The sequence below is a fragment of the Lipomyces chichibuensis genome (genome assembly GCF_038497645.1).
Source record: "Lipomyces chichibuensis strain CBS 12929 unplaced genomic scaffold V1513scaffold_19, whole genome shotgun sequence".
NCBI lineage: Eukaryota > Fungi > Ascomycota > Lipomycetes > Lipomycetales > Lipomycetaceae > Lipomyces > Lipomyces chichibuensis.
The window spans coordinates 1,487-17,993 of NW_027117471.1; the positions used below are offsets into that span (position 1 = coordinate 1,487).

The window sequence follows — 16,507 nt, forward strand, 5'->3', positions numbered from 1 at the left end:
ATGGCTGGCGTACCGCATAAGAGTTTCTGGTGTTAATCGCCTGTGGTCCCATACAAGCATGGCCCTGTATCGACGCACCAAATGAAAAATGACATCTCTTGTAATGGAGCACAGATACTGCGACCGTCCAAAATCTCTCATCATTGAGCCCCACCTCTCAGGATATGCCAACCGCCTTAGAAGAATGCAAAGGCTTGTCAATGGGTCAGGGTTATAGCGACGCGACCATTAGATAAGGTCAAGGCGGAGGTACGGAAAAATAGTAACTATTTGTTCCTTATTGAAGCGAAATCAAAATCTAGCCTCGGAGTCATCCAAGCTGTCAAACTCGAATGAGGTACTATAGGTTATCGTGGGGCTGCAATGGCGAATATCTTCGATCGTCCTTGGAAGCACGATGTGGTGAAAGAGAAGAGCATAAAATTGGGCGACCGTAATTGCCAGTACAGCGGCACGCCGGCACAGTCGCCACTGCCACTTGTCTTTGCTGTTGACGAGAAATGCCAGGCATTGTTAGCTAAAGCGGGAGTCGAAGATAGAGACGACACGCGTTGTTTACAAGTTGCCTGGTCCATCTTAGCTTTTCCATTCGAACCTTAATCCCGTTGCTGCAAGTTTGCAAGGCAAAATATCTGTATTTATTAGACCTTCCGTAACAAAATACCTTAAGGGCTAGGGTTGTCCGGATACGAAACTTGTAAGAAACTTGGTGGCAAAATATCCTCTATTGACGCGCAGCCAATTACAAAAAAAATCGAAGGGGTAGGGTTAACCGGGACTAACCTGGTTGCACGACCGTTCATATTTTCATCGTTGTACGCATCAAGAGACAAGAGCCATAACACGTCAATTCATTATGGCTCTGGAAGGCACCTCGATCGTTGTGACTGGTGGCTGCGGCCAAAGAGGAATTGCGGTTGTCACTTGTCAAACACCTCCAAGGACAATTACCCAACAGCGACCATCTTTAAACCTCGGGAAACCCGAGGCTGACAGGCAGTGAGTAATGCACGTAACAAAATCCCAGCGTTACCTGCACCTAATCCCCAAGTAAAATTGAGCGATAGTTTAACGCCGACCGGGTAACATTTGAATGAACCCTTGCCCAGAAAGGAGGTTAAGAGTATTAGTCCGGAAACGAGTTTAGGCAGAGCAGCTCAATAGTTATAGTATAGCCAGGCAACAAAGGGCTATCATTAGTTGCGAGGAAAGATCAGCAAATATGCTACAGCTGCAGAGCGATCCAACACGATTTGCATGCGACTGACTGCTGAAGCTGGCTTGACGATAGCGCATCCTGCGTCAGATGTCTTGACATAACGTCGATAATATGACTGAGCTGGATTATTCCGAGAAGACCCTACCCGAGACACTTACAACCATTTTGGAACCTTGTGAAATTGTCCTTTCTTTTGAATATGATAATCGCACTGTTGATGTCCGTCCAATCGCGACGGCTCTTTTGCGGTGGGGTTATGACCGTGAATCACTAGCCGGTGATCTGTGGAAACGCGCCACAGATTCGCCAAAGAAGATTGAAATATTGAGGAAATTATTAAGACCCGGCGATATCCGCATGGTATTACCATCGCCAGAGAGTGGCTTTGTTCCCCGTCGACCTCGGACATGGCAGGATGTACGCTCGAAATTCCTTCAGTCTGATGATGTGAGGGCGTCTGTCATCAGTTGGACTAGAGATTTTTATTTGGATTTATTTTTAACTATAATGGCCCCTTCTCATACTCCAACATCATCAAATAGAAGCACGGCTACCAGAAATCAAGCGACTTTCAGGCGCAAGGTGAATATAAATTCAGAATGATTGAGCACAGCTAACAAATACATAGTTATTCGATCGCGATGGTGTTGTATCTATAATCGGCAAAGTATTGGATACAAATTCATATCCACCTCCACCAGGAATGACTTATTTCGAGGAAGGACCTCTCCATGGAGCGCATATTATTCCTTTCAGCGCGAGCAATCATCCGGAACTGCGAAAGGCGCTTTCAATATTTGCCGGTCAATCTGTAGAGACGCTGTTGACTGGTAACCAAATCAATGACCCTTCCAACGGGTTGCTGCTAGATCCATTTACGCATTCGATATTTGGTAGATTTCGGTTTGGTATCGAATGCCGTGACAAGGTTTACCGACTTAGAAAATTATACCCGGACATACGACTTACCAGCCAGTTGAACAGGCATAATGATGAGGTAGTATTGTTGTTTGGATGGAAATCTAACTTAATTCCTTGTCCTTCTTCATTGCTTTGCGACATTCACTTAGCTATTGGTTACGTGTTGCGCGAGTCAAACGCTTTTCCGATGATAAGTGCCATTCTTGAAGATGAAGAAGAGTTCAATTCCGGAAACACAGGTGGTGACTATTCGCTTGTTACAAGTGCTTCTTATCTTGAGAGAAAGTTGCGAGGCTTGGCAGCACCCAATTATTCAGATACGGCTGACTCTGACGTAGCGGAATGACTGGTTAAAGATATAATGTTATAACTGCTGGGTGAACTCAGACCAACTAAATACGACGTCAAAATTTGACGTCAGGATTATTGGAATCACCGCATCAATCAGTACACATTATATCTATTATATGGTGGTTCAAATCATATAGGAAAGGCTGAGTGGAAGTTGTATTTATGCAATGTTCCAACGTTCTAGTCTATTATTATCCATAACTGAGGCAAATATAAACTTCAATATATACTGCATTCGAAATATAATTCAATCGTAGCTGGAATCAGTCAGTTTGGTGCAGGCAATTTCCTGTTTCAATCTGCGTACTGATGCATTCGCAGGTTTCGTCATGGTCGGTCGTATTCCGGTCGACTGATATCTCTAGACGCAGGCGTACGAACATTCCTTACTAGTTATTCAATAAGCCAACGAGCCAAGTTATCCGATCATTGTCACAGGACCACGAGATTCTTCTGTGCGGCTTTGGCGATTACCTGATGATTCTTTCTTGGGTACAAAGAGAACCGCGGCCGCTCCGGCGACGAAGAGGGTCCGATAAATCCTTTCGCCAGGTTCTCGTCCAAATATGCACGCAGGGCTTGGGTCTCGGAGTCAGACATCTTTACATGTGGCTCCAAGGTGTTTTGGGGCCTGCCATTCGGGGAATGCGATGATCGCTGAAATAAGTCGCTGAAATCACTGTACTCCGGTGGTACTCGGGAAATGGCTTGTTCCGTATTGGCGGTCCGTTCTCTCATCACGCCTTTCAACCATATAAGACGTCCGTGAATTCCGTTCCAACTTTGTCCATTGTCATTGCTGCTAGTCTAACCCCCTTCTTATCAGGACATCGGCAAGGTGCCCGGGGTTGCCGCAGTATAAACACAACTCTTCTGCGCGACGTCGACTCTTTTTCTGCTTGCGCTAGATGGTATCCAAGGTGCGCAGAGTCCAGCTGCATAGGTTCACCCGAAGGTAAGCTGATCTGAGATGCAAGTTGGTTCGCTGTATTGAGGGGACTGTTACCTCGACTTTGCATGACTCGCTCTGGAGAAGTGGGATTGTGACAAGATTCTCGATGCTCTCGCCACGCAGTGTCGACACGGATAACCTTTTGCACGTCCTCCTCGATCGTGTCAGAAATTTCTCGGCCAATCATCATCGTCTGTATTTCTCACGCAGGCCACGGTTGAACCAGTATATCTGAAAAGTGTCATCATAATGGAGAAGAGCCATACGCCGGGCGAACTCGGCGTAGTACTGCAGGAGTGGCCGTTCGTGTTTCCTTGGCGGAGGTTCTGCACAATCCTCTGGGCGGTGGCCTTCTCGTACGGATCGCCAAAGCGGATTCCAGAGCCTTAAGAAATTCCGGGTAGGGGCTGGAAGGGTAAAGTTGCTGCACGCAGCGAATCGCTCGAAAGCAGGGCCGCGGGTCGTGAGGCCGCATAGGCTTCCCTGATAGCCTCATTCTTGAAGCTGCTGCCATTGAAACCAAACTTCAACGACAGTTGAGCTTCGGGAACTTGCCACGCTCTCCGTATAAGTCGGGGTTTTTTACTTTTCAACTCGGTCGGGTTCAGGTCCTTGATACCTTCGATAAGTGCGTCCATGTCTGAGAAGGGAAAAGGTAATGTCACAAGGCTACGGCTGGACAACGTTGGACAACTCTTCTGGGCAAGGAACTGGACAGGGACAAGATAATATTACTAGAAGACAAGGTCTTTTCCCTTGGTCTGGAGGCGAGGACAAACCAGCGAACCCTGATTTTTTCGGGGTCATGTTCTGGCTGGCTCCTAGCCATTAAATTAAATTCCTGAATATATCTACAAAGAACACCAGACAAACAAAGCGCAAACACGAACCCAATAAGAAGAACAAACCAATGCCAATACCAACCGCAGAGAAGACCACAACATTAAGACACCAGATATCGGACTGGACGGACGATACGGCAATCCCTCAGGAGCGGTCACTGCTGATATCAAGCTCGAAGCTCTCTGGAAGTCTGCGATGAGACTTATATTTCTTAGCTGCAAACGATGTCGCCCGGCCATCAAGATCCTTTCTATACGCATGGATGTAACGCGAGGCTAAACGAGCGAAGTGACGGACGCGATTAACCCCACCTTAACGTTGCAATTCACCGAAAATGCTCTCAACACTGACAGATAAATTGCCAGCATTCTTTAGCGTATACGCCGCCTGGCGGAAGCGTTGCGTGAAGTCACACTATGTGTCCGCGAGCGGACTGTATGTCGCTCATCGCAACTGGGGAGCGACTGGACGGACCTCTTCCCGCCAACACGAACTGCGGAGCCAACATAGCAACAATCAAGCACGGCTAAGACATCCAGATTCTGAATAGACTCATCCCCTGGTCCCCTTGAGTTCCCGTGGCTTTGTGAGATGCCCGCTTTCCACCGTTAGTAATCCTCCAGTGGTTGCAGGGTCTTCTCGAGCTTGACGGGCCTGATTGGCTTCCTTTCGAGCTCCTTCAGCCTCTTCGGGGCGAAATCTGCATCTCGGATCTCGTTGCCCTTCCTTGCTTCCTCTAGGTCGTGGAATCATCAATAACCGACTGTATGTAGATGCTGTCTGCAGCCAATGCCAGGAGCACTGGCTCCATAGTGGCTCGATCCATTTCTCCATCTAGTAGATGTCTGATTGCTACATTGATTTGTCCAGGGCTGGCTATTGCTGGCAGTTGCGCTTGCGACAAATTCTTCATCTTCTCTTTGATCTGCTTGTCCCAGGCATGATATAAATGCCGAACGCAAAAGAGAATCTTGGGTTCGGGCCACACATACTCTATAGCGCCTCTCTCTGTCTCAGAGCAGTCAATCAGGACGACCTTTGGAGCATAATCGAACGTAAGACTGACATATTCAAGAAATCGAATGAGAGGGAGCTGTGCCTCTGAATCTGTCCACAAAAAAGAATGCGGAACTCCACAACCAGTAGCACTATCCCGTCCTAGTATCGTTCGTTGTAAGTTACATCTTGCTGGCCGTATTCATCCTTGCAGACATTGTGAGTGGCGTCAATCGACACAATAGAGCCCTGCTGAGTTAGGATTGATGATTGGAAGTGGGAGGTTGTACAGAATACATTTGCTGGCAGTGGAATCTTTTCTGTATGAGTGTGCCAACCCTTCTCAGAAAGTTTATTCGCCCATAGAGTAATGCTATCGGAGAGGTTTTGCGCTAGCTCTGACTCCTCTCTGGCCTTCTTTCGGAGGGCATTGTACACATCCATAAAAGTAACGCGCAGGGAAGGAAAGATCACACGCTGTTCTTATCCAGCATCTAGACTGTTGGGGATCGGTTGTGTAGGAGATCGGTCAGTCTCCACTTCCAGTATGGTAGGTCTCATTCTTAGATGAAGGCACCGCACCCCGCTTTTCTGGTCACTCGACATTGGACATTGGTCGATCCTCGTCTCAGGTCGGTGGAGATCTAGCCACTCACCACTTCGATCCGCTCCATAAGAATCACGAGTACTGATCTAGTGTTGAGCTAGTCTTTAGGTAGGTGAATGTAGTAGCGTACATTCGCCGGTAGTGATGAGTGATCAGGGAGACTTGAGGAGGTTGTCGTCACCCGGTTAGAGAGGTGTTCATGTATATATACACCTGAATTGTCCGTGAGACTGGTCGACATAGCAATCAAGACTCTCAGCCTCCCTTCCACATTTCATTTAGTCATATATCCATTTCTCACACTAGACGAGGTCATTAATCATCATTAGATAAATGAGAGTAACTGAAACTGCCAAATACCTGTGCCATGTCTGATTCACTCAATCTCAAAAGTTGCTTAAAAGAATGCGTGTTGAAAGTATTGAGAAAATTTGGCATCGATCCACTTTTTGACATCTGGGTTGCTCCGAGAGCCGCCCGATGTCCTTGGCGGAGCCTGGTTCATGTCCATTTTGCTGCCAATAGAATTCCACTTGAATAGTCCGTGACAATGAGGACTGCTTTGCAATGAATCTAGCGCGCAATTTGTCTTGATTGTCTCCTTCCCATGCCTTTGCTACTTGGAGAGACATTCTCCTTATGCTGTGGAGAATAATGGCCCCGATGATCGCAGTAATAAACTAGTTTGTAATCGACAGAGTTGAGCTGCTGACGCTTGTCCTAAAACATTTCATTAACGTTCGTAGGCTCTTATTAACTTCAGGATAGTATAGTCACCCTCCGTGGAACCGAATTAATTTCCAGAATGCTTCTTCCAGTTACAATAAAGCGGTTGCTCCTGGATCCATGCCTCCAACTCTTCTTTAGTTGTGAAATAGAACATGATAGGCTCGACGTCATATTTCTGTATAGCATCTTTACGAAAGCGAATTAATGTCCAACGCAGGTCATTGGAATTCCATTCGATTACCGTCAGCGATAGTTTGAGTGCCATGGTGGTTAGCAGGCTAGATGTAATAAATAAAAATGAACTTGACGCGTCTTAGGGAGAAAGCGACGTGTCGTGCGAGTAACTTAACCAGTTTGCCAGGCACCACATGAAGGGAGATGTTACTAAGAGAGAATATTTTCAAGATACTGTTAATAAGTAATTCGAAAAAGGAATTTTTTAGCACGCCCTGAAATCATATCTGCAGAGGGGATGTCATATTAATAGTGATCATGAGTAGTGCAGCAGCTCCACAAAATATTTCGTCGCGATAACGCTAAGGTGTTTACTATGGGAAACAGCCGCTGAGAAGTGGACCGTCAATTTGTATGGGAAATGGTTATTTGTGTCCTGAGAGTATGGAGGAAATAAGGTCGACCTCGCTCCATATCACGCCGAGCGACAGAAACCCCGTAATTCCTGAAAACTTTCCAGTCCTTGATCACCAAGCACATTTCGCCAGCAGACCCTTCGGATATTTGCGAACTAGGTACTTTCGTCCCTCTTCAAGTACCAAAATGGAAAAGCCGAAACACATCGGCAGGAAGAAGTGAATCGCTGGAACACTAGTAGTGCCTAAGGTCGTCTGGAACTTCGGAATATACAGCCAAAAGAACGTCATCAAAAGGGCGAACAAAATGGCTGGGAAGAGATAGAGGTTTTGCGTCTCCTTGTTGAACAGCGGTGGCATCTGAAAAATGCTCTGTCGTCTTGTTCTAACTGCCATAAGATTGAACCACTGCATGACAACCAAGTTCACAAAGTAGATTGATGAAGCCTCGTTAAGTCTCTGGGTGTACACGTCCGACGACATCCCATCAGGAATGGCTCCAAACCCTAGCCACAAAGCCGAAAATGGAACGCCATGTCGCTGCAAGTACCAATATGACATCGCAAAGCTGCAGACCGTTTCGAGCGTGCCTACGAAACCATAAGCTTGCAGAATAAGCCTCCAGCTGACAAGGCGGTCCTTCTTGGGGCGTCTGGGCGGCCGAAGAAGGACATCTGACTCTGCCTTTTCAAATGCAAGCATCGTGGCAGCGGCGCAGTCTGTAAAGCAGCTATATCAGTTTAGAATGCCAGTCTCTCAATATTCAACAACGGTACACACCAGATTATAATCATCAAGAATGAAGAAAGGACTTGAGGAAGACCAAGTACGACATTAGTGATGACAGGCCAAAACTCTGCATATGACCCTGCTGGTAGAAGATACGCAACCGTCTTCTTTAAATTGTCAAACACAACGCGGCCATATTCAACAGCCTCAACAATGGCGTCGAACTTATCCAGGAGTACCATGTCAGAGGCTTCAATAGCAATGTCGCTACCGGAACCTAGAGCAATGCCAATGTCCGCTGCCTTGAGTGATGGAGCATCATTAACGCCGTCACCAGTCATGCCCACAATTTCATGTCTAGATTGGAATTCCTTGACAATACGAAGTTTCTGCTCGGGCGTTGTACGTGCAAACACAATTTCATCATACTGACACAGTTGTTTCCATTGGCTACCGTTAAGCATTGTCAGTTCTGAGCCACTGATGACGATCGATGAGACCTGGTCCCCAGACGATGCCGCAGAAGCGTCATCACGGAGGGCAGACACGTCATGGACACGCTCAGGAGGGTTTGAGATGATTCGACATTCGCGAGCTATAGCCTCTGCCGTGAGAACGAAGTCACCCGTGACCATAAAGATTCGAATTCCGGCTCTCCTGAGAGTGGAAATGACTCCTGGAATCTCTTCCCGAGGCGGATCCATGATGCCAACCATTCCAACCAAAGTTAACCCGGAGCGGGCATGTTCCAATGCTTCTTTTCCGAATTCCACGGCAAGCTGCGACGCCTCAACCGTCGCCCATGGAAGTATTTTGCGTGCCAGAAGGATGACACGCTTTCCTTCACGAGACCATTTGTTCTTGATATTCTCAATTGTTTCACGAGTGTTCGAGTCCAGCGGGCATGACACGCCATCATCGTTAATATACCTGTTACATCGACTAATGATAATATCCGGAGCACCCTTTATAGTCAGAAGTCTATTCACATTAGTTTGCAAACAAACAGAAGAAGAGATTGCCAATGTTTATAGTGCTTACAGTTCCTCCTCAGAAAATGCCTCACTTTCCACAGCAGAAAGTGTAATATCTCGTCCAATATCCTTTGCAAGAGAGAACACCGAGATCATAAATTTGTTCTTGCTGTTGAAGGGCAGCTCGAATTGTCTATCCCACACAGCCCTGACTTCAGCAACGGGGCCAAGAGTCTCCGCAAATCGCAATACTGCCTGATCAGTCGCATCACCATTGATTTTGCGATTGGCAAGCGGAAGACCAGAAGTTGTAATATCGAATTGGCCCGCGTTACAGAGGCTAGCAATGCTTCGCAATTGGTTAAGAGCAGTATTCGACGACTGCTGTTTCTCGGCAAAGTGGCGATCAGTAGCCAGTTGCAGAGGCATTGTTAAGCTGCCAATAGCGCAGTCAGTCACCCACATATTGTTCTGACCGAATCAAAGTTAGCCTTGCCAAAAACCAGCCATGCGACAGACAACTCGTACTTTCGTCAGTGTGCCTGTCTTATCGGTACATATAACAGAAACCGATCCAAGGGTCTCCACAGTTTTGAGGGACTTGCACAAGATCTTGTTCTTACGCATCAAGTTCGCGGTAATGGTCAAGCTGGCAGTGACAGCGATCGGGAGTCCTTCAGGAATGAATGCTACCGCGACGCTGACACACGAGACAATAAGGGTCGGAACGTTAATCCAGCTAGGATGGTCCTTGCGAAGCCATGATCCCCTGTTGATGAGTTTTAAGCCATTAAGTACAAATGAAGGATAATTACTTACCAGACAATCAGGACTACCACAATCATGATGAGCATTAGCGTGCAAATGACAATGCAGAACAAATAAACTTCTTTCTGAAGAGTAGTCATGCCAGTGGTGGGTTGACTTGCAAGCTTCGCAATCCTGCCAAATACTGTTCGATCTCCGGTCGCGACGACGACTCCGACCCCACTCCCGGATGAGCAAAAAGTACCCTGAAGCCCGATGCACCTGGTCTCGAGATAGTTATTATTGGTGGAGTCAACCGTTGCGGGCCAAGGAATCGATTCTCCTGGAGACGAAGGTTAGAAAAAGATTTCGGCGAATGTTGAAGGTATCATACCAGTTAAAATTGATCGATCAAATTTCGTGTCGGAAGAGATCTCGATAAAGCGAATGTCCGCAGGAAGCTTGCTGCCAGCGCGGAAGAATATAACATCACCAGGGACAATTTCAGCTGCAGCAGTACTTGTTCGAATGCCGTCACGTAGAATTTGGCACTCATCTGGAAGCATTCCCGTAATTGAAGCCATCACTCTCGAAGACGAAAAATCCTGCCAAGCGTTGAACGCGGCCTGTAGGAAAAACACTGCCAAAAGAACAATTGCGAGCGCTAAGTTGGCGACAGCAGGGGGCTGTCCGAGGGGTTTCCAAGCAACAAAGACTAGAATACTGGAAACCAAAAGAATAGAACCGAAACCACCCAATAAGTAACCGAACCAATCTTGAAAAAGATGGGAAGGCGGACTCGAAGGCGTATTCTTTCCGTACTCCGCCAAACGACGTTTGACCTGCTCTGCGGAAAGACCCTCAACAGATGACGTAGAAAGACGAATATAGAGCTCGCTGTGAGATACAATGTGCCAATCCAGCTCAGAGAGGTCTGGCAAAATAATAATTAGCGTCTGTGTCGAATCCAAAGTCCAAATAGCATACCTTTAGCTGCCCTCGCGCTGGCCAACTTGAGGTCTTCGCGTTTTTTCTGGTCCTGAGTCTCATCGATGTCCATGGACCTATATGGATGTCAATGCCCGCAGAGCAAATGTGAAAATGCAGCAAACTAACATGGTCCGATATGTGATCGGAAGAGCCGCCGCCGGATCGATAGAATTTCTGCGCGAATGACCGCCACTTGAGAATATGCTGTCGCGAGGCTTCCATCTTTGTGAGTTGTCACCAGCCTCTTCGTCTGTATGCCTGATGCGGACCGGCTCCTCGAAGCCAATATTTTGCTCCTTAACGTGGTCAAATGCCATAGTGGAAGGACAACAAATAACGCAGTATATATCAGGATAGGCCGACGCGGTAAGTGAGATTGAGGCAGGTATTCGTGGAGGAGATGACAATGGTTCTTATATAGACTGGATCCAGAGCATAGGCACTCAACCCTGCCGTCAAGGTCGTATCCTACTGCGAATAGCATCTAGGCGATTCTGCGCAACATGGAGCACCAGCTTGCTCCCAACAAGCCGGCAGAGTACGAAGGAATAGAGCGAAATTAGAGGTAGTGAGAGAAAACTGCATTCTGTAGCCGTGTTGGACATACCGCGTTAACAGTTGCAAGCGCTTGCGGTTTCCGTGTCATATCAACTGCTGCCAGACGAATCCGTAAGAATCCAGCTCAGCCACCGCCTTGAATACATGGCAAATGCAAGCAAAAATGCCTCTCAGATTCACTCACGTGCAAGCAAAAAAAAATGCCTCTCAATCTCGGTAGATCCATGGTCAATAATTTTGTGGGAGTTCAGGGGCCCAGTCGATGAAAGGATTATCAAATAGGATTAGGGTAATTGGATACGCTACTAAACTTAAATTCAATTGTTGTTTATTAAGGTTTGGCCCTAACAGTTCATCTTACGGCCCGGTCCAGGCCAGCAGGCACGGCTGATATACGGTTTTGTGTGAATTCCACACAACATTATCGCTATGGCTGCTACTAACCAGTAAAACAATTAGATAAGCACTGTGATAAGATGGTATACTACTTTACTGTTAATTGTAGTGGCCATGCTCAAGTTTCTTGTTAGGTTGATCTTGCAACGAGTAGCTACGAACAAAACAAAGGATGTGAATGAGGACAAATCGAGGGATTTAGCTCCAAAATATTTCATTATCCCATAAAGCCCCTTAGCCTAATTGCAGATACACTTTGAACTTTATTAACTGAACTGTAGATATCCATGACAAGCGTTATTAGTATGTTTTGTGCTGTACTTGAGCAGTGGGTGACCTAATCCTAAATTGCCTTTGGTGGCTATGGCGGGATTTAATTCAAACAATAGTCATGGTTTCATGCTGACGGCTACGCATGATGCGTAGCAACTGTCACGGTGCCTATTTTGCGTGCCTCAATTCTCAACTCTTAACTCCATAAAAATATACAAATGTTGCAGATTCCATGCACCCGGCTTGTAAGTACGAAACCCACAGTTTGGAACCAAAACCAGAGTACTGTTATAACTCCAAGGTAGCTGTTATTTTTCTAGATAGCAATCCACAAGATATTTAACATTGTAATAAATAAAAATTTATTTTGTATTTCATTGTATGTACTTAACTAACTTAAGACTGGCCGTGGGGCTGTTGCGAATACGAACGGCAGGTTTTCCCAATATTCGTATTCGATATTCGACTCTTCCAAGGCATTATTCTAATAATATTCGTAATAATATTCGATAGTTAATCGTATTCTACAAATGGAATCAGGTCGAATAATATCGGCGACTAATGGCTTCCACTGGGCACTGGCCGGCGCTGGCCGCAACGAATTCAATAGTTGCATGAGATTCTGCGTTCAGAGATTGTGCATGATCAATGTGTCCAAGCCGAGTACTACGACCACCGAAAAATTGGCGATTGTGTCTGGCTCATTCGTCGCAACATCAATATTACGCAGTCTGTTCGCAAAGCTAGATTGACGACGATGACGACAGCGACGGAAAAAATATTTGCATCCCACAGCGCATATGTCCTCATGCTTACTCTCTCGAGCTCCCGCTAACATGAGGATTCATCCAGGTTTCTGTATCCCGTCTTGCATGTGTCTATTGAACCTGTGTTTAAAGCTCCCGAATCCCTGGTCAGCTTATTTGCGGATGACACACGCGCTATATTACCGTTGGTTTGCTCAACAGCGAGGGTTTGACAAATTGAAACAGTATAAAGCGCACGTTGAAAATCAGTGGATACCAATAACGACCATTCGAATATTTTTGGACATGACAATTCATCAACCACTTCGCATACCATAATCACCGTCAGAGAACGAATGAATCGCACATTGGTAGAGGGGTCCGAGCCATGCTATTTGAAGGGGGAACCTACAAACGTTTCAAGTCGAGCAAACGCAAACTCAACCGTTCCCAGCTGTAGATAGGAACGAAAAAGAATCTTAAAATATTAGACGAATATTATATAGAAATGCTTTACAATACATGGATATTTCGCCAATGCATCCGCAATGCTATCTTCCCACTAGCAGCGACCATCAACCGATCAGCAATCACGCCGAGGAAAATATAAATATGATACAATTTGGTGTCAATACCTAGAGCAAACTAGTTGATTCGGATGAGCCATCGTCACTGCTTTAGTACGCCGCAACAGAAGTCTCCGAATTCGCAGATTGAAGACATGTGCGTGCTGAAGCTAGATGCTGCCTGTAATATGTACAGAATGACGATTCTGAGCACTGCTAGCGCGCAGCGATGAAAATCGCATTCGACATTCCGTATCTAATCCACCAATCGTCCTCCTTTTTATTCTCCTCGCTCCTGGTCCGCGAGATCTAGGCCTGGCCATATCGGGAGCTACCTTCAGTGACATTCTGCATAGAGGTGTCATCCAAATTGGCTCCCAAATCCTTCTCTGCTGCATCGCCTTCAATCTTCGCAGAATGAAGAGGAGGAGGTATCCGTTTGTTGGTAATAAACAAACACGACACAAACGCTGCCAAACAACATGCAAGACCAAAGTACAACACATTTCGAAGTGATTGGACATAGATTTGCAGCAATGTATCCTTGACGTCCTGCGGAAGCTCTTGAATAGCTGCAGGGTTATTAATCAAGGTTTCTCCGCTAAAATTGACTGAAAAGTTGTGTTTTGCAAATTCTGACTTCAGGGAAACGTTCAGGATTGTCTGGCCCAGAGCAACGCCAATAACCCCACCCAAAGATCGACCGAAGCCCAAAAGACTAGTAGCAATTAACACTCCGCCATTGTGCTTCGGCGCAGCAACCTGTGTAGCCAGAGCCAAACTCTGCATCATAAACCCAGTGCCAAGTCCAGGAATGATCAAATATGCTATACGTTCGCCTGCGGTAGAGTCAACTTGCAATAGAGTCAAGATGCCGAATCCAATGCACATAATGCTGATGCCAGTTAAGGTGAATGGCTTGATGTATCTAGTCTTGGAAATCATGATCCCCGTAACAATAGACACAACGATGGTGGCTATCAGCCAAGGCAATAGGTGAAGACCTGACTGTATTGCCGACGCAGAGCGGACAACTTGAAAGTACACAGACAAATAGATAATGCCGCTGATGAATGCCATAAATACAAAATTCATGGCCAGTATAGGCATGAGAACAGTCGGAACTCTAACGACTGCCCATGGAATCAAAGGCTTCGTTGAGACCTGAAAGTTATAGATGCCAAATAAAATAATTATAGCTCCTCCCAATACAAAGCATAGGATCACAGCTACCGAATTCCAGGAATATAGATCACCTCCAAAGGTCAATCCAAGTAGAACGAGCACCAACCCTGAAGTCAATAAGAACGTTCCCAGGTAGTCAATCATCTTGACCTTTTCTTTCAAGCTGCCGCGCGATGGAGGCGGGTTGAAACACACAAGCACGGCAACTATGGCAACAGCGCCGATGGGAAGGTTGATGTAAAAGCACCAACGCCACGTAACATGTGTGGTGAATGCACCGCCAACAAGAGGTCCGAGAATAGAAGCGACTCCGAAAGCAACACCAATCAAACTCTGTGTCATACCACGTTTTTGAATGGGTACGATTTCGGTGAGAATTAGAATGACCAAGACCTGAATGCCGCCGCCACCAATACCAGCTATAACTCTGCCAACTATTAGCATGTTCATGGAAGTGGCAGAACCACATGTAGCACTTCCGATTTCGAACAAGACGATTGCTGCCAGGATGCACCATTTGCGTCCAAAAATGATAGAAATCTTGCCCCAGCTGGGACTAAGCACGGCGGCCGCGAGCAGATAGCCGGAGGTTATCCACTGAATCTTTGAAAAGGCCCTAAACTTGGTGCCGACCGTCAAGATAATAGTTGCAACTATCGTCTGATCCAGCGCAGCTAGAAGCATCGCCAGAAAAAGGGACACTATGACTAAGAACAAATGCGCACCATGCAGGAGTTGTTGGTTCGAGGTCGTTCCATCGCCGGAGTCTTCATTGTTTTCATTGATAGTTGCATCTGATTCACCATCAGTAACAGCTCTATTTTCTTCAGCTGCAGCAGAAGTTTCCGCCATCGCACCCGGTTGAAGCTGCTGCTTAATCCTGATAATCAATGCATATAAATATATTTATCTTGCTCTTTAGCTGACTCAAAGGCTGCTAAAGAGTGGGGGGAAATCTCCGACAGGTCATACGCTCGGCTGCTAACACTAACTGAATTCATGGCGAGCAACAAGAACTTAAAACGTCACTGGTTTTTCGCAGAGTGAGTTACCCTACCAATGACCTTATGATTGTTTGTTTCGGAAGGACCCTAACCATATCGTCGTGTGGGGGCTAGCTCGTCCATTGATCGAAAATGGTGACATATTTGCAGGGAATCCTCCAGTTCTCAATATTCAATAGGCCAGCAACTGGGATATTGAGCACATCTTCAGTAACGATGGCGACGGATATGTCTGCAGTGAAGTCATGATTGCTGTTGAGGTAAATATTACGAGCATTGCAATGCCCTTTGTCGGGACTAGGATTTGTAGATTGAAGGGCAATTACATGCTAAGATCTGTAAAGTGGTCTGTCTAAATGAACCACCACGGTTTCGAAATACTGGTACACTGCATGAGCATGCCGAAGATGTCGATTGGATACAATGTGTCCGTGCATGTTGCAAATATGGAAAAAGATGGCTCAGATGACTAGACTACCATGTTCACATTGAGTATCGCGACCACAAGTGGGTTCGCGATTTGAAGAAAGCATTCCTTGAAATGTGGCGAGTCCAGGCATCCTACAAGATATGTGAGTAGCGTCATTGAACTGAATTTCTGCTGGCCACTGCTACTCACAAGCATTTTGATTTTACCCATATTAATTAAACGAATTGTCGTCAAAACTAGAAGAGGATAAGAACAATTGATGGGCCGACGCTTTACAGTTCCCTTCACCCGAAGAGGACAATAATGATTTAATACGGCAATCGGTGACACAAGAATGTAGAATGTTGTACAAGACATTTCATTATAAGAAGAACTAATCTACAGCAAGGGATTTTGTCCTATTTTCTTACTGCGTGTGCCCCTGTCGACCAGTATTCGCAACGGCTGGACGTTTCGCCTAGGAAAATCGTAATACAAGCAGTGCTCGTGGCCACGAAATTCTCAGTGTGCCTAGAGATAAGATTGGTAATTAAAGGTGTCATGAAGAAATGGCTATTATCAACAACATCTAGGGCCGCACTCTCTAGCGCTTTCGGTTGGGCATCTCCGATATCTCGAGCGTGGTCCGCTTGGATTTTTTAGGGATTTAGCGAATGCCCAAAAGCGAGAGGCGATCGATCAGGACTGGCCACAGTCGTGTA

General features: G+C 46.2%; 4 protein-coding genes across 4 annotated transcripts; 1 reads left to right on the plus strand and 3 right to left on the minus strand.

Moving 5' to 3' along the window:
* Positions 1-1,330: 1,330 nt before the first annotated feature.
* On the plus strand, positions 1,331-2,486 carry V1513DRAFT_425632 (uncharacterized protein; the record flags this gene model as incomplete). The annotated part of the gene is made up of 2 exons (XM_066896132.1): positions 1,331-1,801; positions 1,848-2,486. The coding sequence occupies 2 exons, from the start codon at positions 1,331-1,333 to the stop codon at positions 2,484-2,486; spliced, it is 1,110 nt and encodes a 369-aa protein (XP_066753087.1).
* Positions 2,487-2,727: 241 nt separating this feature from the next.
* Positions 2,728-4,081, minus strand: V1513DRAFT_469902 (uncharacterized protein; the record flags this gene model as incomplete). Its single annotated transcript, XM_066900140.1, has 4 exons — positions 2,728-3,298; positions 3,358-3,597; positions 3,650-3,828; positions 3,874-4,081. 4 exons carry the CDS (start codon positions 4,079-4,081, stop codon positions 2,924-2,926), a joined length of 1,002 nt encoding a protein of 333 aa, XP_066753088.1. The 3' UTR covers positions 2,728-2,923.
* A 3,238-nt stretch (positions 4,082-7,319) lies between these two features.
* Positions 7,320-11,433, minus strand: V1513DRAFT_415702 (uncharacterized protein; the record flags this gene model as incomplete). Its single annotated transcript, XM_066895820.1, has 8 exons — positions 10,775-11,433; positions 10,646-10,722; positions 10,053-10,592; positions 9,731-10,001; positions 9,440-9,680; positions 8,979-9,382; positions 7,989-8,918; positions 7,320-7,938 (listed from the first exon to the last, which is right to left on the minus strand). Exons 1-8 carry the CDS (start codon positions 10,963-10,965, stop codon positions 7,320-7,322), a joined length of 3,273 nt encoding a protein of 1,090 aa, XP_066753089.1. The 5' UTR covers positions 10,966-11,433.
* Positions 11,434-13,106: 1,673 nt separating this feature from the next.
* Positions 13,107-15,372, minus strand: V1513DRAFT_446016 (major facilitator superfamily domain-containing protein). The gene has a single exon (XM_066898202.1). The coding sequence runs from the start codon at positions 15,222-15,224 to the stop codon at positions 13,497-13,499; it is 1,728 nt and encodes a 575-aa protein (XP_066753090.1). The 5' UTR covers positions 15,225-15,372; the 3' UTR covers positions 13,107-13,496.
* Between the last annotated feature and the right edge of the window lie 1,135 nt (positions 15,373-16,507).